Below are 26,150 nucleotides of genomic sequence, written 5' to 3'. Positions count from 1 at the left end.
CGGTCATAAAATTAGGGTAGGGCCTAATCATAAAAAGAATGACATAGTCGAAGATCTATAATGGCCAATCAGTGAGTCTTTGATGGTGATGGAGGGTGTCGAACACCAAAGGTATATCCATAATTTTATCAAGGGGGTAGAAATATTACAATTTATCGTTTGGCAAAGATTTTGTTTTTTCAATTAACAAAAAAAAGTTTGCAAGAAATGACCCGATTGTCAGCTTATAAAATTTGACAAGCATGCAGAGATATCACTACAGAAAACCATAATGTCAAGACTATGTACCAAACTAATATTTGCTATACGGCGGCCGCACGGCGAGTCGAAAACAGTCGTTTTATTCATTTTTATTCACACCATCTATGTAGCTGCTACAAAAAATGTTTTAACATAAAAAGCGGCTGTTTTCGACTCGCCGTGCGGCCGCCATAGAGCAAATGTGACTGAGGTATTAAACTGACAAGCAAATTTTTTTCATTAGCGGAACATTCAGGGGACGGGCTTTGTATCCCCTCTCTAAGTGTCGTAAAAAAATGGGGGGGGGGGGGCTTGGGAGGCACTTGCACCACCAACTTTTTCACGACCCCCCCCCCCCCCCCAAAAAAAAAAAAAAAGGTTGAAATATAATATTATTTTCTGATTATTATGTCAAAATCTATCACATAATTGGATTTTTGTAACAAAATGTCCTAATTTTTGCCCACTCGCTTCGCTCTCTCGCGACTTTTATCAATTTTGCCCAATACGAAATGTATTGCCCCCCCCTCAAAACTTTTGGCCCATTAATTACGCCAATACCTCTTCAATTCGAAAGCAATTATATATATTGTTTGGGTCTTGATAATTTGTATTTACTACTACTACTTCTACTACTACTATACTACTACTACTACTACTACTACTACTACGACTACTACTACGACTATTACTACTACTACACTGCTACCTCCGTTTTATCTCCTTTCTTTATCCCCGTTATCTGCTTTTTATGTCTGTATCTCTACAACACCCACACGCTAAATTGATGATCATGGACTTAAACAGTTGAGGAAACCGACTTGTAAACCCAAACGCAAAATATCCTTTTAACTTTGCAGTATAATTGGCTTTTGCTATCGGTTGCTAAGACACTGCATGTTTTAATGCCAATCTAACGAGGGTTGATATCATATTCTTACTTTACATCTGCACTTCCTGGCGCTCATCATAAAATAAGAAACATACATAATTTTGTCCATAAAAAGATGTCTGAACTCTGAAGATTTAAGAGGCATCGACAAAGTTCACGTCCCAATAGTGACAAAAATAACTGATGCAGTATTAAAACTAAATTTATCTCTCACTACCTCACGCGTTGCTGTGTTAATGGATGAACGAGACATATTGTGTAAAAATCATATTGATGTTGGCCTTGTATTTCATCTAAGCTCTCGAATTTTCTCTTATCAAACTTCGTAAACATGTGAACCTACCATTAAAATTGCATCGAAAATGAATATTAGGGATATTTAAAGCCAAGAATGGGAGATAAACTCAAAATATTCAAACTAACTATGCTAACATGTTAGTTTGCCAAAAAAAATTGTTTGAAAAACCAGTTTGTATGATATAATAATATTTGTGGGAAAGTTGTCATGCATCAATTGACCAAACCAAGGAATTGTTAGTGGAGATATGGACATATGTTAAGGTATCTCCAGATATGTACGAATTGATTGACTGTAACAACAATTTTTTACTAATGATTAAAAGTATTTACTTATTTATTTATTAACAATATTTCAACAGGATGCCCAATCAACATAAAAATTGCTCTCCCTTGGGGTCCTGCATATTAAAAAACAATCAAAATATATCTTATTATACACATTAAAATTAACATGAGAAAAATATACATACATATTATGATAGAACATAATAGTTGAAGTCAGATATAAACACAACTATAATTAACTACGCACATCATTAGAAAGAAGGGAATATAAATACATAGAACATAATAATTGAAATTGACATCGGAGAAAGTATTTGCATGATAAGAAAAAAAAACATCACAGAGCTGCTTTGGGGGAATAAAGTAACAAGTAACACTCCAGCAATCAGTGGCGTAACTACGGGGGGGGGGCATGGGAGGCACGTGCCCCCCAATCGGCTGGCCAAAAAAAAAAACGGGGGAAAAGGAGAAAAAGAGGGAGAAAGGAAGAGAAACGTAGTGGGAAAGAAGAAATTATTGTTAATTAAAATGTTATATTATAATAATGTTATGTTATATTACAAAAGAAACATTTTTTTTTCATTACTTTATATGAAACATGATTTGCTCAGGGCTTATGTCTTCATTGTTCCTGGTGCTCGCATTACTCAAACCTCCCGTTTTCAAGTCAATATAAGCCAAATATATTTATCGCACTTCGAGTTATTATTGTTTTATATAGTGATATAATTATGCTTCTTTTTCATGACTACTTAAAGTGATCGCCCCATTATAAGGTCTTAATATTAAACATTTCCTGTCCGTGCTTACGTTTGCATCAGTGGATTGGAGAGATGTGTCTGCTCTTCATGAATTCCTAAAATCAGTCCTTAAAATGTCCCTTTTTCTGATCTGAATACCAAAAATTTTCAGCTCGCGCTTCGCGCTCGCATAATTTGATTAGTAAAATACGTATGGTCTTAGTGTCTACAAACAGGCCTTAAAATGCTCCTCTTCAGGTCTGAATTTTTTAAATTTTCCCTTCTAAAGTCCTTGCAATACTCGATTAGGGAGATGCGGATGATAATTATGATTACAATGAGTGCGATTGCTTCATGTGTTTAGATGTACAAAATCAGCAAGCGCTTGGTACTCGAATAAGATGACTATGGTGATTGGTGAGATATGTATACTCCTAATAGATTCATAAAATATAGTCATTAAAGGACAAGTCCACCCAAACAAAAACTTGACTTGAATAAAAAGAGAAAAATTCAACAAGCATAACACTGAAAATTTCATCAAAATCGGATGTAAAATAAGAAAGTTATGACATTTTAAAGTTTCGCTTCATTTCACAAAACAGTTATATGCACATCTCGGTCGGTATGTAAATGAGGGAACTGATGACATCACTCACTCACTATTTCTTTTGTATTTTATTATATTTCGATTTTCTCGTCATTGTCATGTGAAATAAAGTTTCATTCCTTCCTGAACACGTGGAATTCCCTTATTTTAACATTTTGTGCTTCAGGCAAGGAGGTCCTAATCGTCAAATTCGTAAAAATTGAAATATTGTATAATTCAAACAATAAAAAACAAAAGAAATAGTGAGTGATCGACATCATTTCTCTCATTTGGATGTAACTGGCTCGTTCATATAACTATTTTGTTAAAAAATAAGCGAAACTTTGAAATGTAAATAAATTTCTTATTTTACATCCGATTTTGATGAAATTTTCAGCATTGTGCTTGTCTGATTTTTCTCTAATGATTCAAATCAATATTTTTCTGAGGTGGACTTGACCTTTAAAATGTCCCTGTTTGGGGTCAATATATACAAAAATTTCAGCTCGCGCTTCGCGCTCGCATCGTTTGTTTAGCAAGACAGGTACGTATCATCATAACAAAAATTTGCTTATAATGTCCCTTTTTAGGTCTGAATGTCAAAAATTTTCAGCTCGCGCTTCGCGCTCGCATTATTTGATCAGTGGAATACATATTTGTTTTATGGCACTGTCCTTAAAATGTCTCTATTAGGTCAGTAAACCTGGCAACTGAGCGCGCTCACTAAGTGACTCAAACATTTTCTGGTGCCCCCCCCCCCAATGCCGTGACCCACGGTACGCCACTGCCAGCAATATTAACAACGGAAGATATTATCTTGATGAAAAAAAAGAATTGTCAATGTTTCAATATTTACCATATAGATAATCCTAGGTTTTTGAGAAGATTTCTTATTCACGCTGTTTCGAGCGTCTACTATAGTCCAGATGTGGCTCAATATCTTGTAGCCAAACAATGATTAGGTCTATATAGTATAGGTCTATTATACGTTCAGCTTCGATAAATCAAACTGGATTAGAATGCACAGCTTTGAGACCAATCGATGAATTTAATGTATTTTAATTGTTTTATATTTGCGATCCCCTGTAACGAACAATATCAAAATGAACGATAATAAACTAATTAAATTGTTATCAAGTATATATCAACTCACCGGACTCATATCTCATAGTAGGCGTGATTTTTGAAAGATTTCCAGCCAAGTTAGGAACTGTCATGACTGTTGAAAACTGGGTCAAATCTGCACAGTTACAAAACTTTATCAAGACAGACGTGTATAATTATTTGCCGTTCGGCTTTAATTTCAGAAATATTTACTTTACAGAGTTCTTAAACACTGGCAACATGTATTCAGCTCTTCTGAACAGGGCAGGCTAATGCTAAGCTCGTTCTCGCCAAGTCTCCAAAAGTTCTCCAAACAAAATACACACACATGTAGGTCTTCATTTTAGTCGGTGTAGCTGGCAAAATAAGCCTTTCAGATCCATAATATAACCACCATGTATTGATAAATCTGAGAAAGTTCTTCGTGGTTGCAATTTTTACGAGAAAAATACATCTCTTGCTCAGTGTCGCGTGAACTATTCAATGCACTGACGTGAGTTCCAAAGACCGTAAAATGCTGCCCCCATACAAAAGTCCTCTATTTCGGGTGATCCGTGAACAATTACACGTACTAGAAAATCGCTGGCGCGTTGAAGAGTCAGTGGAAAATGTGGAACCTAGCAACCGTTTGTTTTAATGATCGTCTGCTACGGTTTATATTCATAAATAGTACTGAACGGTGGCAGCAGATTTGACATTCTTTTAAGCAGATATCACATGAGGAAAAGCAAAAACAAATTGTTTCCGTCTACTTTATGTATTTCTATCTTTTTTATTCATTCAATGCAGCCTTGGCAGTTGGATTATTAACAATCTAAAAATGGTATATGCGCATGAAAAATGGCATTAATACAAAAATACTTTCACGAAGAGTGGGAAATTTATAACAATACATACTGTCAATCCTTATTTCGTCCCGATATTCATGTACAGTACATGAATATAGGAACGAAATAAGGATTGATCGGCAATTATAGTAAATAAAGCAAGAACAAGGAACCAAGGAAGATATGCAATGGAGAGGAAACAGAAGAGGGGAGGTGAGAAAGAAAGTATAAATGGGTAGGGTACTTGATGTTTGTGAAACTGGAGATCTATTTTGAAATTAACAGCAATCTATTTTACTTCATGTGATTTAGAATGAACGAAATAATAAAGAATTTGAATACAGTTGTAGAATTAAAAGATACCAAATACAATAATATGCTACAAACGCAACAAATGACAAATTAACACAATGGGCCGTAAGGGCGGTTAATAAAATAATAAACATCTTTTATAAGTCTTACCAGGGGTTCGGGTGAGCTCGATCTCCCCAAACTTTTTTTTCTGGGCATAAAATCTGTGCGATTTCTCCTCCCTGAACATGTGGAATTAGCATTGTTTAATACTATATGGTTCAGTCAAGTTAGTCCTTCTTGTCAAATCTGTAAAAATTGAAATTCTGTATAAATCAAACAATAAAATACAAAAGAGTGAGGGACATCATCGGCTGTCTCATTTGCATGTCATTGAGTTGTGCATTGCACTGTTTTCTGAAAAATAAGCGAAACATTAAAATGTCATAACTTTCTGATTTTACATCCGATTTTGATGAAATGTTCAAAGTTATGCTAGTTTTATTTTTCTATATTTATTCAAATCGGCATTTTTCCTGGGGTGGAATTGACCTTTAAAGACTGTTATTTGTCCGTATCTCGTTTATATTGTCATCTCAAATGATACTAGTTTGGAAGATTTGGGAGGGTATTTAGATAGGGGGTAAGATGACCAGACCCTTTCTCTCATTTAGATTACAGGAGTAATATATAATTCGTGCTCTTCTATCGTCTCTCTATCCCTCCCCCTCATTTTTTTCTTCCCATTTTTTTCACTCGGAAAGTCATTTGGGCGGTCACCCCTGCCCCCACCCCCACCCCCGTAACGCCCCTCTGGATAAATGTGATGAAGACAGAGATGAGAGCATACGTTAGATATAATATTATAAAATGAGGCCAACAGTGGCTCGATTGACCGACCATAGTTAAGGCTAACTTATTATTATTGAGCTACTTGAAACGCCCCCGATAAAATTTGACATTGACACTAAAGTTCAGTGACATTACATAATAATGAACCTGGCACTGCTGGTCCAGTGATCGCTTTGTTGTGAACACCGCGGGGGGGGGGGGTATTGTCAAAGTTAAGTGGGAAAATTGTAGAAATAACAATACTTCTTAATTTCTTTCAGGAATATACGGAGCTGACCAAAGACATGAATGGGCTATAAAATAGACTGGTTAAGTGGAAAGTTTACAATGTTTATCTGGCTTTGTGCGGCGAGGGGGGGGGGCATTTTTTTTTAAGTCAAACATTAAATTGGAATAATCAGGAAGACTTTAAAAATATATATGACGTACAACGAATATTTATATTCCACTATAAATCAAGAACATATGACCATAAGTGTATGAGAAATTCGGCCATAATTATACATTGTTAGTCATTATTATGATGATGCAGATTGAAACCCCACTGCTGCCAAAACGACGACGGAGATATTCAGAGTTGGAATCGAACACAACTAAAAAAAAAAGTATTACGCAACTTCCAACCAATAAAAAAACTGTTTTTGAAACTTGCGATTGGCTTTTGAACTCTTCCTGCAAAGCCGGGGTCCCTGATTTGGGATGCTCAATGAACAGTCTTCATTATTGGAGATGAGCCGGGTAACAAGTGAAAAGGGAATAAGCCAATAAGGCAAGTATGTATCTCGATCTTTCAACGTGCGCTTGAACCAGTTATGATTTCTGTCTCTCTCCCTCTTTCTTTTCTTCTTTCCGTCCTTCCTTCCTCCCTTCATTCGTTCGTACTTCCTTCCTTTCTTTCATTTTCTTCTGCTTCGCATTCTTCTCCCTCTTCTTTTTCTCCTCCTTCTTCTTCTGAATCTTCTTCTTTCTCCTTCTTTTTTCGAATCTGAATATTCTAATTCTGATGATGAATCTTCTTCTAAATGACATTATTTCTGTAGCTTATAGCTTTTGATGAAATATTTCATGATTTTTTTGTTCGCATTCCCCTCTTATGCCCTCCACCAGAATTTTTCTTTAATTCCTTTTGTGTTACATTCCAAAAATATGTTCCTGTACTCCCACCCCCCCCCCCTCCCATTGCAATTCTGAAGTCCAAGATTCACCTCAGCATCAAATGGGTATTTCAAGCAGCTGCTCCTTCCTAATATTGCACAAAATACTATATTCTCACCGCTTATTGTATTTTGTATATTGTTTGGATCATTATCATTGTACTGATCTTTGCTATTGTCATAATTGCATTCCTGGAAATCAAATGGAATATAAAAAACACACATTTCCTGTTTTCTTTGTAATATGATTGCTTGCTTCCTTGGTTGATGTTTTGTATAAAATATCCAATGTGATACGATCTGAATTTCCCATTGCTATTTTGTGGAGGAAACAATACATACAAACCCATTCCAAAAATAATAATTCACCAAAGCACTATTCACTTGACTTATTGTCAATATTGACAAAGAATTTATTACTTCTGAGTATGAAAAATGTAATCATACATGATATCATACTGAGTATTGCAAACATAATAGGCATTTTACATCTTCATTGATTCCATTACATATAAACTAGTATACATGCTAAGTCTGAAAAAAAATATTGCATAAGTTAAAGAGAAATATATACATCTATCTACAAAATAAATGTTAATGATGAAAAAAAAAACACTTCCAACTTTTCTGCCCCAAAATGGAGATAATTTTGATCAACAATAGTAAAGAAACAGCATTTCTTGTAAGAATGTGAAGTAAAACTGAGAAAATATTAAGTAACAAGAACTTCAATAAGTCCTGATTCAGATTTTTTACTCCAACCGAAATTGGGAGGTATGAGAAAATTAATACAGAAAATGCAAGTAAAACGGCTAATTTCCAAATGTAGTAAATAAGTAACTGAGCCAAAAGCAAATTTAATTAAGTAAAATCCTATCTAAAAATAATATTAAACTACAGGCAAGGAAGTCTGACAACGAATCTGAGTAGGTATACATACTGTATATACATTGCTTATATTACGCATTATAGTCTTGCATGTATCATAATTCATTAAAACATTTCTAAAAAGATTCTTGGGCAGAAAAAGCCACTGGGAAAATATTATATGATAATCAATAATTACAGTCTAAAACAAATACATTGACAGAAAACTTGTGGGATGATGCAGCAATGAAATACTCTGTATATGACAATGTACTATATATGGGGCAAGTTTCACAAAGGAAAACAATGGTAACTTTGCCTTTATGGTAACTATCATGGCAAAGCAATCAGACATGTAGATGTTACTCATTGGGAATTATGACCCTGGTTTAAAGTAATGTAACTTCATGTCAGCCACAAACGGGGGGGGGGGGGGGGGGGGGTTTCCAAACTACAAGAAAAGAACATGTGTCAGCTTATACTACGGTGTCGGGTGAATTGATTGGTCCCTAACCTATATAAGGGTAAACTCCCTGGTCAGAAATTACATTTAAAATCAGCATCCAATCCAGATGTGTCTAGAAAGCAACAGGAGAGCATTTCATTATTTCTTTTTCAACTTATTTTTTCATTTTTATTCTTTTTATGAGACCCATATCTCTCTACTTTTTCAAAAGTATTTGAGCCATTTTTTGCTCACTGGATTAGTTGATATTGTAGAACATATTGATAAGAACCAAATACAGAGTTCCTACAGAAATTTGAAAACAGAATTCCATGACTAAATTGCTGCTTTCCATGACTTCCCGTGACGTCCCGGGAGTTAAGTAGAATTTGGGATGTCACAAAACTGGGAAAAATGGAAATCATGAATAACAAGTACATAATAGCAGAGTATGATCACCGAGTATGAGAGTTGCAAAACACAACAAACTGGAAAGCTGCCATAGCCAAGAGGTAAATGCAATTCCATGACTTTTCACAAATTTTCTAGGAGTTTCCACGACTGTGGGAACCCTGCAAATATCTTATAAGCTACCAGGATCCTCGAAAGTGATTGGCTCAGAGCAAATTAGTCAGCGAACATCACTGATTGATTTATTTCATGAAATGCACGGTCCTAGATGTAGGAGCAAGAAAATTAGGATAATATACTTGAAAATAATAAGTGCTACCCAATGATCTAACTTGACTCACATATATCAATGCACATTGATATTATCGAAAAATAGGACAGGTCAAATGTCAAAACCTAGTTGACAGGGTCAATTCCATTTTGGTGCATGTGAAAGCTTAATTCAATTGAAAATTAATAGGCCCTGGGGGTATTTCACAAAGATTTATATTTGAGTTAAATTCGCACTTAAAATTCCCAGTTGCGTGCTGCTTGAATTGGTCAGATCATGCTTAGATGGTCAATAAGATATTGTGTTAGATTCCATCTAGATATTGGTATTAAAGCACGACTCTAAGTCACACTTAAAGCACCAATGAGCCAGCTGCCCCAATAGCGCCACCTATAGTGCTCAACTACTCACATCTGGCCAGCACAATGCAGCATTCTGAGTTGTGTAGTCTTATAATGTAGGTACACTCAAATGATAACACTCTAATTCACCACTTAATATATTCATACCACACTAATTGTGTTACCAAGTATGAAAAAAGTACTTTTCTCTCAAAAACATTTTAGCCTCTCTCTATGAATAAAATCATTTGCTGATTCATTTTCTGTTTTATTGAATGTTATCTCAAACTGTGTATTTTTAAGACTAGTTATTTATAATGAACAGCCAATGAGAAACCTTACTAAGAGTAGGTCAGTTTGCTCATTCTTTAAATCTCTGTGAAACACCCTCAAAACCATCTCTCATGTGAGCTAAATTAAAAGACCATCAAAGTCTTTTTCTCCCTGTAGATTCTACTAAAAAAATTGAAGTGAAGTGTTTTTCAATAGGATAATGTACATAATAAATGCACCTACATGATTCATAAGTTTTGTACATTTACATTACAATGAGGCAACCCAGTTGCATTTGAGCTCAAAGACATAGAATACCTTCAATAATGGGATAATTTTTTTCTGAAGATTCATTTACAACCTAATGTAACAGTCTAGGGTCCTGTTGCATAAAAGCTACTACTATGGTATCCAATAGTAACTACCATGGTAACGATGATCAACAGCCAATCAAAATCAAGGATTCAATGCAAGTTACCATTGCAAGGCAAAGTTACTAGAATGGTAACTTTTATGCAATGGGCCCAGGTTTACCAGAAATTACAGTAGGCTATCGACTCTATTATTTTCTTTAGAAGAGGATTAATTTACTATTTCTTATGCTACCTATTTGTTTATAATCAATGTTTAAGAAAACTTTGTTGTTGTTGCTTTTGATCTACAATGTAGAAGTTTGATAGTTTTAATAGTTATTAAATGGATGTTTCAGTTTTGATTATTACATGCAGTATAGCATTGTTATAATTTCATGTAAAGTATATTTTTGGTCATTTTCGTGGTGCTTTTTGGATGAATATATCAAGGTTCAGGTACCCCCTCTTGGGTGCCTGGATACTCCAATGAACAATGGAAGTGACCTTGTGATTTAATACTGTTACTTGTATATTTAATAATATCTCATATTTATTTAATTTGTAATTCATGTTCAATTCAATTTTGTACTGCAAGACGTGAGGTTTTTAATGAAATCCATTTATCTATCTATCATAAGAATGCAAAAAAATAAAGATGATAAGTTAAAATGTAAAAGAAGAATATCACGTTGATAAAATTGAAAGTTATCACACTTTGAATGTGTTTGTTTTTTAAATTATATTTTTTATCAAGTAAAATCTATAACCTTTGGATAACCCCTTTTTTAGCCTTACAGTCCTATGGAATTAATATCCCAAAAGTAGTAAGAACTGGTATGCAGGTTATTTATTTTACTGAATGATTATACTATAATCATTCATTAATTGCATTTATCAAATAAAACTTCCATTCATACACACCTCATTAAACCAAACAGATTATTAAAGTGGTGTTAGATTAAGCAGATGTATTGTTATGCAAAATGATTGTAGCCTAACTTGAAATGAGAAAAAATTGTAAAAGGACTAAAATAGCAATACGATCAAATGGTTAGTTGACAAACTTGTTGTAGACAAACTAGGATTCGACTTTGTGGGATTGGACCGAATGGAATGTAGACAAAATGGTGAAGGGCTAAACGGCTATAAGAGCAAATGGTTATTAGACAACCTGGTGTGCTCATGTAGACAAATTAAAATTAGACCTTGTGGGATTGGACCGAATGGGAAGTAGACAAAACAGGTGTAGACCAAGTGGCAATTTACCAATGCATGTTAGGGTGAATCACACATCGTTAACCGCTGCTTTGTCTGAGCTTCAAAGTTGAAATCATAGTAGAACTGGTTGTTGATTTCCAGTTCTGATTTATATGGAATACGAGGGACATCATACTGTCAAAGGAAAAGAAAGGATACAACATAAATTACTATGGTATATAGGGAAGAAACATGGAGATAAGTATGATATACATGACTCCTAGTATCAACCAGTTGGAGACGGGTAGACAAACTAAGATTGGACCTTGTGGGATTGGACCAAATGGGAAGTAGACAAACCAGGTATCGACCAAGTGGCAATTTACCAATGTATGTTAGGGTGAGTTCGTAGTATGCATGCAGGACTCTATGGAAAACACGTGTTCTGGCAAAATCATTCAGTCTCCAACTACCGGTTGTTAATATTCATGAGTATTCTGAAGAAATTATTGGTCATTTGGTGCTCATGTGGTAAGGATATTTTCACTATGAAAGACAAAGCTATGCCAGATCTCCAAATATTTCCTGGAGAATAAGATTAAGAAGCTCTGCCTCAAAAAATATATTGTGAGCTAAACTCCTTAATCAATGCAATCCCTCGGACATGCCGCTCAAGTAGTTGCCTCTTCCGCTGAGCACAGTGGGTTAACCAATTTAGTACTGATTGGGTTGTGGATCAAGAAAAATCTATTGGCTATGTTCTGGGGAGGGAGGGGAACATGTCCCCCACCCCCATATTGATTTTTTTTTTTTTTTTTTTACAGGAGCCTATGGGGGAATTGTCATCTCATCCCCAATTCCCCCCCCCCCCCATGCCGAACTTTTTATCTTTTTTACTTTTCATTAATATTTTCTCAATTCAATATGTCAAGGAAATGTTATCTCGTGTCAAATTGGACACATAAAAAAAAATACTCACTGCTGAAATAGTTGTGGCTTGAAGAGCTGAGTTGATTTGAAAGGGTACACCTTCTATAGCTGTTTGGTATAGTATGATAAAAAACAACAACAAAACAGAGAGAGAGGGAGAAGGAGAGAAAGAAGGTATGGAGAAACAAAATAGACAAACAAGGAGGAAAGAAGAGGAAAAGAGAGGGATTTATTTAATGGAAATAATACATACATGTAGAAACATTATTTGTGTACCAACACACTGAGTTACATACATTGAGCCCAACATATATAACTATTTTGTTCATCTTTTTAAATTTGGTTTATTGTCAGCAAAATGATAAAAATAACTTATAACAGTTTAATAGTGCCATTTCCACTTTGATAAAAGTGCTCAAGGTGCTTTAAGAAGACAACAAGGGAAGAATGAAGGAGATAGAGAGAACCAACATTCAAATGCATATTGAATTATGCAAGGTTACTCTTAAAGGAAATTAGAGAGGTTACATTTTGAGACTGTATCGAAGTAGTTTCATTATGAGTAACACCTTGTCCCCCCCCCCCCTCCCTTGATTCCCTGAAAAGTAGAAGAGGAATTTGACGATCTTAGGGTTTATGAAGGGGGATAAGCATACAGCAGAGACTTATTGTAATCAGGGGCAAGTTCATTAGTAGCATATTTCATTGCAATGTGAAGACATCAGGGAAAAAGTTAAATGGGGGGGGGGGGGGGGCTCAGGGTGATTTCGCCCCCAAAATGTTCAAAAGAGCCCTGGAAATCCCCATTCATCGCAATGTTAAAACTTATCCAATGTTGCAGATTTAGGCAGTAAGTTGTGAAAAGTAGCCCCTGAAAATACAAAAATATATTTTTGCCCGGATGACTTCACATACAAAATTCTTATGTATCTGTTAGGGTGAGCATGTCCACCAAATTGATGACAATCTTTATTATATCCTACTTAGATTAAATCCTGTATAGTGATTGGTTCAAATAGCATCATGTGACCAAATATATTTCAACTATGATGTTGCGTGACGTCAGACCTCGATATATTTTTCGCTATACCAATATTCTGACGTCATTATTTCAGAAAACTGGATATTTTGGTAAACTCTCGGGCGCACCGGTCAGCAAGCTGTCTCTCCCGTGCAAGTCCCGTGATGCGTCGGCGCAGGCACTAATCCGCATTTCACTGAGCACAGTGGCTTGGGGAAAAGAAGATAATTTAACCCTTAACGCAAGTAACCGGGCCCTGCAAGCTCAGCGCATATTTTGGTTCTAAATGGTTAGAAGTAGGATATAAGACAAATATATCAGGCGTTTCCTTCGAAAGCATAGTGGGAATTATTAATCCTCGGTTGGACTGGCAAAGCTACTATATTTCCCCTCGGGAAAAATAGTCATTGCCAGACCAACCTCGGATAAGTAATTCCACTATACTTTCTCAAAGCCTGATATATTTGTTTATTATACATGAGCTAAGCAAGAATGGTACAGTATATTAACATGGAACAGTTTCCATACCTGAGAGGACATCTGTTTCTAAGCTGTGGGAATGTGATGTACGGAGAGTTGACTGCCGGCTTGTACGCGCCTTATCCCAGGAGTATGGTAGCTGAGACGGACCCGACTGCTGAGGCAACCTGGGTGGAGAAGTCAATAGTTGAATATATAAGATAAATCTTCTACAGTACCGTTTCTCTCGTGCACTTTATGTATGTAGGCACAGAGGAATTAAAAAATTTAAGGAGGTAAGGAATTACAACAATAACACCCATATTTAACAAAAACAAGAAGAAAACAAACAGGACTTTTCATGAATGTGCTAGGCTGCCGCTGAAAGGGTACGGATGTATTCAATGAGCTTGAATAATTTCGCAAAACTTAAATGCTGCCCTCTCATGGTCTACAGAGAAGAAGACAATAATGACTAATGTTGGACTCTCCTTGGATTCAGTGCATCATTTTGCTGCTGAAGTTTCATTTATCAGGTTATGATACCTGAATACATATGTTTAAATCAATAAGAAATTTGATATGACTGAATTAGAGAATTTTTTTATTAATAAATATACTATATAGTGTTTATAAAAATCTAATACCGTTTTCAGTAACTTTCATGTATGATTTTTTGCTCCGCACCAGACCGGCACTAAAAATAGTCCACACCATTGCGTTCAGCAACTATAGCAGAGCCAGCGCTACTTTTATGATTACCCATTAAAAAAACTAAGGCAAGTGGGTCTGGTACTGGTTTGGTGCTGAAATAGCCTGCGCCATTCATAAACTCAAAATTTTACGACTTAGCCCAAAACTGGTCCAGATCAGAGTGTTACTGAAAGTGGTATATGATGGGTATTAGTGTCAAAGCTTAGGAATCAACTGAAAGTTCAATACATGATAAATCTAAAATATCAACACAATTATACATTACATGAAGGCCTACTAGCTGGAAATCACTTATCAAATATCATATATACCCAATGAAATGTCTAGAGGTTTCATTGAATTACTTTAGGAGATTAAGCCATTTTGTTTATGCATGGCATTGTCCTTGTCCTACAAGGACCTGTATGTGATTGTGAAAATACTGGTACTCAATATTTACACAATAATATAAAATAAAGTTTATGAAGCCTCATTTCATTCATTTTACTATGGGGCTCTAGTACTGCCAAGAAACGTCATCAAGGAAACTTTGCAAATAAACTTACATCTACAAATAAAGCAAACAATGCAGTACACTGGGGTACAATGAACACATAATATAGCAGATGTTACATATACTGTAAAACCGTAATATGGAGAGAAGAATGGGTTTTTTAAACAATGATGCACAGTAAAAATACACTAGATATAAAGAGTTTGACTGTATTTATCCATGTTTCATTAACCTGGACAACTCCACATCTCCTGGATCCTGTAACACAAAGTTTAGCAATGATCGTATAACACGTTTTACAATTGATTGCAATGACTACAATGTACAATCAATCGTAAAAATCAAGCGTACGATCAATCGCTAACCTTTGTGTTACAGGACCCTGGATGTTTTTACCCTGCCGCACACCATGCAATCTGACTACGACCCAACTTAACTCAAATCAAATTTTGCATCAAATATAAAAGTTAGAAAAAGTAAAATCATTTTATTTTGAATTTGAAATACTGAGATCACTGCAATCAAAATTTGCGTTACTGCAAGCCTTGTGGTCAGGGTAAATTCTATGTCAGCTTCAAATTGCAGATGATGGCAAGATTGTATCTTCTGGAAAAGTTACTACATGTATCACACCAGTGCATACATTGGTTTTACATTTGTAAATATTTGATGTTTTCCATAAAAGAAAACATAACATATATTTTGTCCATACAACAAAGTTCAAATTAGTTTCTAAAGTGTATTAATTCCCGTAGATATTTAATCTCAACCTTTGGTTAGTATGAAACACATTTCCATTATAAAATTAAAATTGATGTGAATTTCAAACACAAATGACCAAACTTGAAGAGCAAACATCTGTTTGGGGAAAAATGTTGTCTCAATGATGGGATGGCCCAGATGATGCATATTTTGTTTCGTTTATTCGTGGCCTACAGCTGTGAAAGCAAAGCCCCACAGTGATTGATACCTAACTGCGTTAGTCTTCCAACTGGAGCATTGTATTAAAGGACAAGTCCACCCCAACAAAAAGTTGTTTTGAATAAAAAGAGAAAAATCCAACAAGCAAAACACTGAAAATTTCATCAAACTCGGATGTAAAATAAGTTATGACATTTTTAAGTTTTGCTTCATTTCACAAAACAGTTATATGCATTATGCATATAACTGTTTTGTGAAACGTAGTAGGCAGTGCGCGCGTTTATAAATTATAGTAGAGAAACTCCCGTTGGTTTACCGTTGGCCACACACACGCTGCATGCACGATACATGTATACACAATACACGCATATACATGCACAATCATACACAATACACGCAAACATACACATGCACAGCAAAGCAATACACAATACACATGTATTGTAGTTGTTTTTTCCGTAACCTTTTTATTGTTGCCGTAACACCGTAATTGGAGGAATAAAATCGGAACAAATACGGCGAATCCGTAACGGTTGGCATCTCTGTGCATATCCTGGCTGGTATGCAAATGAGGGGACTGATGATGTCGGTCACTCACTATTTCTTTTGCATTTTATTATATGAAATATGCTAATTTTCTCCTCATTGTCCTGTATAAAAAAGTTTTATTCCTCACTGAACATGTGGAATTACTATTGTGTTAACATTCTATGGTTCAGTTAAGTTGGTCATTATTGTCAAATCTGTAAAAATGGAAATATTGTAATCTTCAAACAATAAAAAACAAAAGAAATAGTCAGTGAGGGACATCATCGACTTTCTCATTTGCATGTCAATGAATTATGCATAAAACTGTTTAGCGAAAAACAAGCGAAACTTTAAATTGTCATAACATTCTTATTTTACATCCGATTTTGATGAAATTTTCAGCATTATTCTTGTTTGATTTTTCTCTGTTGATTCAAGTCAACATTATTCTGGAGTGGACTTCACTTGAATAAAAATAGTATCATTTTGGCTTCATAAATTGTGTTATTGTGTTGTCCTCTCCCCCTCACAACCCCTCCCCCCTTCCCGCCCAATTTTCAAAATCTACTATCTGGGCAGGGGGGAGGGGTGGTGCATACATATCGTGTGGTGCTATTGAGACAGGGATAAGAATGGTCACATCAAAAGCCACTGCAAATAACCAATCAATTTTAGCCCAAGTTCAGTATGTATACATGAAGTGTAACATACGTACGTACGAAGGGCCCATTTCATAAAACTTGTAAAATAGGTTAAAGCTACTGAAATTGTTTAACTTGATTAGCTGAAGATAAACTTGTTATAGAAATCATACATTTATCATTATTACAAGTCTTTATGAAACAGGACCCTGATATAACGGTAAATAGCCAACTCGTCCACTCACCACATGGTCTACCTTCATTTAGTCTAATGCTATTCCGTCCATCAATATTTCGTCTGACAACCATTTGGTCCAATAATCATTTCGTCCAATCATCACTTAGTCTAATCACCAGTTCATCTACGACCATTTCGTCTCATAACCAGTTGGTCTAATATTTGTTTTATTTTCATTCATTTTGCCGAATTAACACTTAGTCTAATTAGACCAAATGGTATATGGACTAAATGACTATTAGACCAACTGGTTATTAGATGAAATGGTGAATGGACAAAATAGCAATTAGACCATGTGGATATTGGACGAACTGATGGTAGACCAAATGATAGTAGACGAGTTGGCAATTGGACAAATTGGCATTGGACCAAATGAAACTAAACCGTAATAACATGCATACAAGACTATTAAGCCTCCATCGTAAATCTCTTATTTCATGTCTATACAATGAACACACAGACATCATGCTTACACATGTACATACCCATAAGTATTATCATACGATCTGTGAAAACTTTGGAAAGAAATAGTAATAATCATTATTATCAAATTGAATATTTGAATATTGAATACATGGTCTATCCATAATGCCATTACCAATTCCAATTAAATATTTTGATTTTTCCTCAATAAGATGTGAAACATGGTTTGATTCTTCCTGAATATTTAGAATAGCCATTGGTGTCTATTTTGATTCAATAAAGAGCTTCCTTATTGTCAAATTTGCAACAATTGAAATATTTCAGAAATAAAATACAACTGAAATAGTGATTGAGTGACATCATCCACTCTCTCATTTGCATGTTACTAGTGTTGTGCGTTACAATTAGGTGAAAATGAGTGAAACCTTAAAAATGTCATAACTTTCTTAATAAAGAACCGATTTTGATGGGATTTTCAGCATTACGCTAATATTTATATAATATTGACTGGTCTTGAGGGGAACATCAAATATATTGCCAGCAAAAGAATCATATTGGCCCGAGTCTTTAGACGAGGGCAATATGGGTCTTTTAAGAGCAATATATTTGATGTTCCCCGAAAGAAAGGCAGTCAATATTTTTATTATCATCCAAATCAGATATCTAGAGCAAGTGGAACGCATCTGGCAGTCTCGCCTGCATTACGCGATTTAATATAGCAGCAGTGCTAACTTTGAAATCTACTATAAAATAATCATTCACAAAAACACCATTCATATAATGACATAATACCACGTTCATTGACCATAGATCTATGACATTTGAACGGTGACTTAAGACTTGTCAACTACACCCATGTCCACATTTCATTCACTCTATCCATAAACTTTCAAAGTTATGATGGCAATTCAACAATTACCCCAACATGGCCTACGTTTATCTACCTTAACTGACCTTTGACCTTGGTTTTGTGACCTGAAACTCACAGGGGATGTTCAGTGATACTTGATTACTCTTATATCCCTAGTTTTATGAAATAGATCCATAAACTTCAGAGTTAGGATGGTAATTTAACAAAGACCCCCAACACGGCCACAGTTCATTGACCTTAAATTACCATTGACCATGGTCATGTGACCTGAAACTCGCACAGAATATTCAGTGGTACTTGATTAACCTAATGTCCAAGTTTCATGAACTAGATCCATAACTTTTCAAAGTTATGAAGGTAATTCAACAAATACCCCCAACTTGGCCAAAGTTCATTGACCCTAAATGACCTTTGACCTTGGTCATGTGACCTGAAACTCAAGAAGGATGTTCACTAATACTTGATTAACCTTATGTCCAAGTTTCATAAACTAGATCCGTAAATTTTCAAAGTTATGATAGTAATTCAAAAAATACTCCCAACTTGACCAAAGTTCATTGACCCTAAATGACCTTTGACCTTGGTCATGTGGTCATGTGACCTGAAACTCGTGCAGGATGTTCACTAATACTTGATTAACCTTATGCCCAAGTGTCATGAACTAGGTCCATATACTTTTTAAGTTATGATGTCATTTCAAAAACTTAACCTTCGGTTAAGATTTTGAAAATAATTCTCCCAACATGGTCTAAGTTCATTGACCCTAAATGACCTTTGACCTTAGTCATGTGATCTGAAACTCAGGCAGGATGTTCAGTAATACTTGATTAACCTTATGTCCAAGTTTCATGAATTAGGTCCATATACTTTTTAAGTTATGATGTCATTTCAAAAACTTAACCTTAGGTTAAGATTTGATGTTGACGCCGCCGCCGCCGCCGTCGGAAAAGCGGTGCCTATAGTCTCGCTCTGCTATGCAGGCGAGACAAAAATCATGATAACAGTGATATCTTTTAAGAATAGAGTTCTGTTGTGTCATGATAATATCAGTGTCTAGGCTCTGAACTTTACCATTATGGCGTACTTGCAAGCGCCCAGATCCAGCGTTGTCTTTATTATGACGTAGATCGTTGGTGCGCGAAACATTATGAAGCGTATCACTTCATTCGCATCCTCAAAGGCCCGGATGTGAGACCAGGGAAAATACAAAGGTATATTTTGCGTCGTCTCTGCATGCAAAGTCAACACGCGCATTGAGACCGAGGAAAATACAAACAATATACCTATCCCTTCCTGATAATAATAAAATACAGGGAAATACGGTTTTGTAAATAACCAGCTCAGATGTCTGATACGGGTGATAATACATTGTATATTTATTTTGTATGACTTTTAGAGCTCTGTATTGAAAGTCCTTAGGCCAAAGCACAAACTGTTACCCCTTTATCAGGAGTGGATTTGAATCCACCTTAGTTTAATAGAGATACTCACTCGGTGGAACTTTGAGGAGGAAGGGGAAGATTTTGTCTAGGTGCTGGCACTGGTGCCTTCCGCACCGCTTCCTTGGGTATAAGCTGCATCACCGGGCCCAACCGTAGAAACAGGTTGATACCATTGATATCCCTGTATGAAAATTATATCTTGAAGTTAATAAAGATATTCATGAAAATCTTGCATATATATGAGAAAAATATCCAGTGAATATTGCGTATTTGTAATAAGCTAATTGCACACACAATAATTTTATTGTCACATATTAATACTACGGTCAGTTCCCTCAAAATTGTTACAACAAATTGGCCGTACCCCTTGATCATCATGCAATGTAATTACTATAGAAGAGAACACAAAAGAGGTTTTTCATAATGCTCCACCACAATATTCTATCAAAAGCACTGAAATGCACACAGAGAAATTTGATGATGGCACAATATGGTACTCTACATATAGTCCGGTCTGTTAGCGTAAAAAACACCCTACTTGTGGACACGGTGGACAAAAGCATGATTTTTTCTCCAGACCTTTGTTTATGTATAAGAATTAAAAATTGGGTATGCTCCGAAAAATCTGGCTGCAGGAACAGAGAAAAAATGGGTGAAAGAGTCAGAATTTATGAGTTTAGATTGGTCTGATATATAGACTAGCGCTAGTGCAAAACTCAATTGCAGTGCATTATTTTGCATTGATTTAGTTCTTGAATTCAGACCCTTTTTTAACATATGTTCTGTTTGTCCTCAAATCTCAATGCACCAAATATCTGAATGCAGATGCTAAACAAGCTGAAGGGTGGCGGTGGAGGGGGTTGGATGTAAGTATGTATGTACATATTTTGGTCTTGGGGTAAAGATATGCAAAACACATTTTTGCATGTGTTGGAAATGGTGTTGCCATGGTAACAGTGTATTATGGCAAAAATAAGGTAAAAATCTTGCAGTTAGAACTACTTCCTCTGTTTTCATCCGATTCTAATGAAATTCGGCACACACATTGGTCTTGAGGTGAAGATGTCTAAGACACATTTTTGTGGGTCTTTCAGAAATCTCGTTGCCATGGTAACAACATATTATATGGTGAAAATTGGGAAAAAAATTACAATTCAAACTGCTTCATCAGTTTTCAATCAATTCACATGAAATTCGGCACACACATTGGTATTTAAGTAAAAATGTACAAGGCACTTTTTGTGTGTTTCAGAAATTGTGTTGCCATGGTAACAACATATTATATGGCAAGATTTAGGTAAAAACCTTGCAATTTGAACTACTTCATCAGTTTTGAAACAATTTTCATGAAATACGGCTCACACATTGCCCTTGGGGTAAAGATGTGCAAGAACCTTTTTTTTTTTCATTTGTCAGAGAGTGCATTGCCAGGGTAACCACATATGATAGCTAGAAATGCAGGAAAACTCATCGTGGATCAATCTACTTCTCAGTTTTCAGCCTGTACTCATAAATTTGACACACATATTCATTTTGGGTAAAGATTCATATTCAGTGTTAAAGGGGAATCCAGCCTTGGTCATAACATGTTGTGTGGAAAAGGAGAAAAATAAGAATGGTGAAAGTTTGAAAGAAATCGGACAAGCAAAATTTATGGCTGCTTTAAAATTAAGATCCCTAAGACTGCTAGTATGCAGATTTCAAATTGGCAACTGGGTAAGTAAATTATGACAAGGGGCGAGGCCGCAAGGACAACTTTCCCATAGGGCTTGTACTTAATTATCAGGATTTTTGGTTTTCTCCTAAATCCCTATTCCATTGGGGCCGTAATATAAACCCGGTAGTATATTGTTTTATGTCCTCATGAAAGAAAGATATAATTTGAAGTAAAACTTTTGAAAAAGACATTTTAGCCAATTAATTATTCCAGTACATGGAAGAGTGGTCCTTGCCTTACATCACTATGACATCACATATGCGGCCAATTTGAAGTCTTCATGGGTATAGTGATTACCAAAGTTTACAACTTTTATATATTCACAAATTTCTTATGGTTTGTCCGATATAGTTCAAACTTTGACCTATAAACTTGTCTGATTTTTCCTTTTCCTCTAAAAACAAGTGTTTATTTGGGTTAGATTCCCCTTTAACGACATAGCGCAGGGTATTAATCACTTTCAATAATATTTATAGGTTCTTTTTTTTTTGGGGGGGGGGGGGCGGAGGAGGTCCTTAAAAACTGACAACATAAAAATATAGAAGGTTAAAGGCCATGACCATTATGAACTTATACGCTCTTTTAAAAAAGCACCCCTTCCATTTTTTTTTTTGGGGGGGGGCTTTAGAAAATTGCCACATAAAGAGTAAAAGGAAATTATTACTAGGAACTTAACCCCCCCCAAAAAAAAAAAAAGGGGGGGGGAGAAAAATCCTTTACACTTCAGCGTATTAATTTAAAGCCTAAAACATTCTGCTTTGATAAAAGATCGTTTTCGGTGCCCAATTAATCAATGTTTTATTCATCTTCTTCTGCTCAGTCTTTGTTCATTTCAGTTCCTACTCTGACATTCTTACATCACTTTTTGTACTTTTGATCTTTACCATACGTTCTTGTTTTGTTTCCTTTCTCCCCCTCTTTGTCTCCCTCTCTAAGTACATTTTTCTTAGCTATTTTAATTCATTATTATCTAGCAACAATTATTCCATTTAGAATACTCACACCTACACCGAAATATAATAACATGACATTCATTTTTTTTCATAATCTTTTAAACTCCATTTTGGCTACACTCTGTCCTGAATAATACTATTAACAATATTTAATGTCTAGTTTAAAGAATTGAAGAAATTACTGTCATGATATTATATTTTGGTAAAGGTGCATCAAATTCATATTAACAAGGTTGCAGCATTCAGAATGGAATAACTGTTGCTTGACAAAAATGGATTTAGTTATTTTCCAAAAATCCTCTGTGAAAATTTTAGTTTTATCACTGAGTTTTCCCACTCCTGCAGTTACCACCATCTGAAAGGGATATGACTAGAATATAAGTATATGTAGAGAAATAAAAGTCATCATTTGCTCAATGAACAGTGAATAAGTTTGTCTTTACTCCAATGGAAAATTATTTGCATTTTTTATGACAGTCAGAGTTTGCATCCAACAATTTTGCTACTGAAACATAATATTCATTTTTTTGACAATGGGAGATGTAGGATAAAGCAGGGGCTGTCACAGAAATATACTGAAAAAATTAAATGAAAGAAAATAGAAGGCTAAAATCTATTGTGCACATATGGATATTTTTGATATGGTATGTTATTGAGTCATGGATTTGCAAGTGAATTTCTAAAACAAGTGCAGAGATTTTTGAATGTATTTGTATTTCTATAATTAGTTTCATGATAAAAGGTACACTTTAAAATATGTCAGAAAAAATATACTTGGAGAGAGAGTAAAGGAGGAAACAAAAGGAGATGGTATGGTGAAGCTCAAAATCAAGAGTGATGTGATAAAGTTAAAAAGAAAGAGTAGGAACGGAATATGAATAAAAGACTAAGTATGAGAATATAAATAAACAATTATTAATTGGGTACCGCAAACAATTTTGTATCAAATCATAATGCATTAAACTTCAAATGAATGGTCTGAAGTGCAAAGGACTCTTCTTACCTTTTAAGGGGGGGGGGGGCATTTTTCTGCTCAAAAATATATCAGCCCCCTATTTTTTCGGGGGGGGGGGGTTAAGTTCCCAGTCATAATTCTTTAACTTTTACTTTTTTGAGGTCATTTTCTAAAGACCCCCCCCCAAAAAAAAAAATAGGGGGCTGATATATTTTTAATGTCTCGCTTTAAAAATGCAAACACCCCTGAGGGGCAAAGGCGTAGACTGGTTTAAGCATGGGGAGGTAGAACTAAAAGTGGTATGGGGAGGGGTGCACATCTTGGGGAGGTGGAACTAAGGTTTGGAAAATCAGCTGTTGAAAGTAGAAGGGGTACACATTTCGTTTTGCTTGCCAGTGTTGGAACTCCTCTGCCTCAGCGAAATGTTTCACATTCACCCAGTGTACCCCCAGCCTATGCCTTTGAGGGGATGCTTATTTTAAGAATGTTTATCATTTTTATGTTCCTAATGGCCACTGCCTTTAACCTTCTTTATTTTGATGTCAGATTTTACGGACCAATCCCGCCCCTCCCCCCAAAACCTAGAAATATTAATGAAGGTGATTTATACCCCCACACTCTGGCGTGAGCATTTTAATGCAGAGAAGACATTTGGAATTTAATATGAATCTTTACCCCAAGATAAATATTTCTTCCAACTTTTATGAGCACTGACTAAAAACAGGGGAAGTAGTTTGATCCACAATGAGTTTTCCTACATTTCTGGCTATCATATGTGGTTACCATGGCAATGCACTCTCTGACAAATGCACAGAAAAATGGTTCTTGCACATCTTTACCCCAAGGCAAATGTGTGAGCCAAATTTCATGAGAATTGGTTCAAAACTGATGAAGTAGTTCAAATTGCAACATTTTTACCTAAACTTTTCCATATAACATGTTACCATGGCAACACAATTTCTGAAACACACACAAAAAGTGCCTTATACATCTTTACTTTAATACCAATGTGTGTGCCGAATTTCATGAGCAATGATTGAAAACTGATGAAGCAGTTTGAATTGTAAGTTTTTTTTCCCAATTTTCACCGTATGATACATTGTTACCATGGCAACAAGATTTCTGAAAGACACACAAAAATGTGTCTTAGACATCTTCACCTCAAGACCAATGTGTGTGCCAAATTTCATGAGAATCGGTTAAAAACAGAGGAAGTAGTTCTAACTGTAAAATGTTTACCTCATTTTTGCCATAATACACTGTTACCATGGCAACACAATTTCCAACACATTCAAAAATGTGTCTTGCACATCTTTACCCCAAGACCAAAATATGTACATACACACCAACATTCAACCCCCTCCACCGCCACCCTTTGGCTTGTTTAGCATCTGCATTCAGATATTTGGTGCATTTGAGATGCAAGGACAAACAGAACATATGTTAAAAAAGGGTCTGAATTCAAGAACTAAATCAATGCAAAATAATGCACTGCTATTGAGTTTTGCACTAGCGCTAGTCTATATATCAGACCAATCTAAACTCATAAATTCTGACTCTTTCACCCATTTTTTCACTGTTCCTGCAGCCAGATTTTTTGGAGCATACCCCATTTTTAATTCTTATACATAAACAAAGGTCTGGAGAAAAAATTATGCTTTTGTCCACCGTGTCCACATAATTCCGCTAACAGACCAGACTAATAGCGCTTAAATAACATTTTTGAGCACTGCCAAATATTTTAGCACAGCTTTAGCACGGCTACACTGATCGAGTGCTCGAAAGATCAAGAAATCCTGTCCTTGTGGCCCGTATTCTAAAGTCAGGTTTAACTTAGACCACGGTCTAACTCTGTGCTAATATTATGGGAAGCAAAAAGTGTCAGAATTTTTATTAAGTTGTATGTTTCTTATGTTTACTGTGCTCTTTCCTGATTCATCGATGGTGAAGACAATCATTTATTTATACGTCCTACACAATTATGAATGATTTATGAGCCAAATGAGCTAAAATATTACATTTCTACTGTTAGAGACTTATGTAACAATCGGCTATCCATACTTAAACCACAACTTTTAACCTAAGTTTAAGTTAAACCCGACTTCAGAATACGGGCCACTGTATTCCCATTTACCACACCTGGGTGGAGAGTGGCAAATGTAGATGATCATGTTTTCACGACTGTAATAATAGTAGACATACCCTCTCGGAGAAACCTCAACAGGTTTATTCTTTGTCTTAGATGAAGTGAGATAAATCTCGGTTATGGCTTTCTCGGTTGCTTTCCTGTTAAACAGCTGAATGACGAGTAATCTTTTCTTAAGGACCGGTTCATCTGTGCCAGGTAAGATAAAAGAGGAAGAATATTTTTACTTTATAACTGACAGAGAGGAATCAACAAGAAAGGGAAAA

At 35.5% G+C, this 26,150-nt stretch overlaps 1 protein-coding gene across 6 annotated transcripts in view; it reads right to left on the bottom strand.

The window, feature by feature from the left end:
- Positions 1–7,658: 7,658 nt before the first annotated feature.
- Positions 7,659–26,150, bottom strand: part of LOC129277941 (multivesicular body subunit 12B-like) — a 31,296-nt gene continuing 12,804 nt past the window's right edge. For 3 of the 6 annotated variants that reach the window (XM_064110765.1, XM_064110764.1, XM_064110767.1), the window contains exons 5-10: positions 25,941–26,073; positions 20,163–20,294; positions 17,863–17,883; positions 13,912–14,030; positions 12,412–12,470; positions 7,659–11,627 (exon numbers count right to left, since the gene is read on the bottom strand). In XM_064110765.1, the coding sequence (XP_063966835.1) occupies positions 11,511–11,627; positions 12,412–12,470; positions 13,912–14,030; positions 17,863–17,883; positions 20,163–20,294; positions 25,941–26,073 (581 nt within the window). In that variant the 3' untranslated portion in view covers positions 7,659–11,510. The remainder of the gene's footprint in view (positions 11,628–12,411; positions 12,471–13,911; positions 14,031–17,862; positions 17,884–20,162; positions 20,295–25,940; positions 26,074–26,150) is intronic. The other 3 variants (XM_064110769.1, XM_064110768.1, XM_064110770.1) reach the window with 1 other exon arrangement.

Source organism: Lytechinus pictus, chromosome 15, assembly GCF_037042905.1.
Source record: "Lytechinus pictus isolate F3 Inbred chromosome 15, Lp3.0, whole genome shotgun sequence".
Classification (NCBI taxonomy): Eukaryota; Metazoa; Echinodermata; class Echinoidea; order Temnopleuroida; family Toxopneustidae; genus Lytechinus; species Lytechinus pictus.
This window is presented reverse-complemented; position numbering and strand designations above follow the sequence as displayed.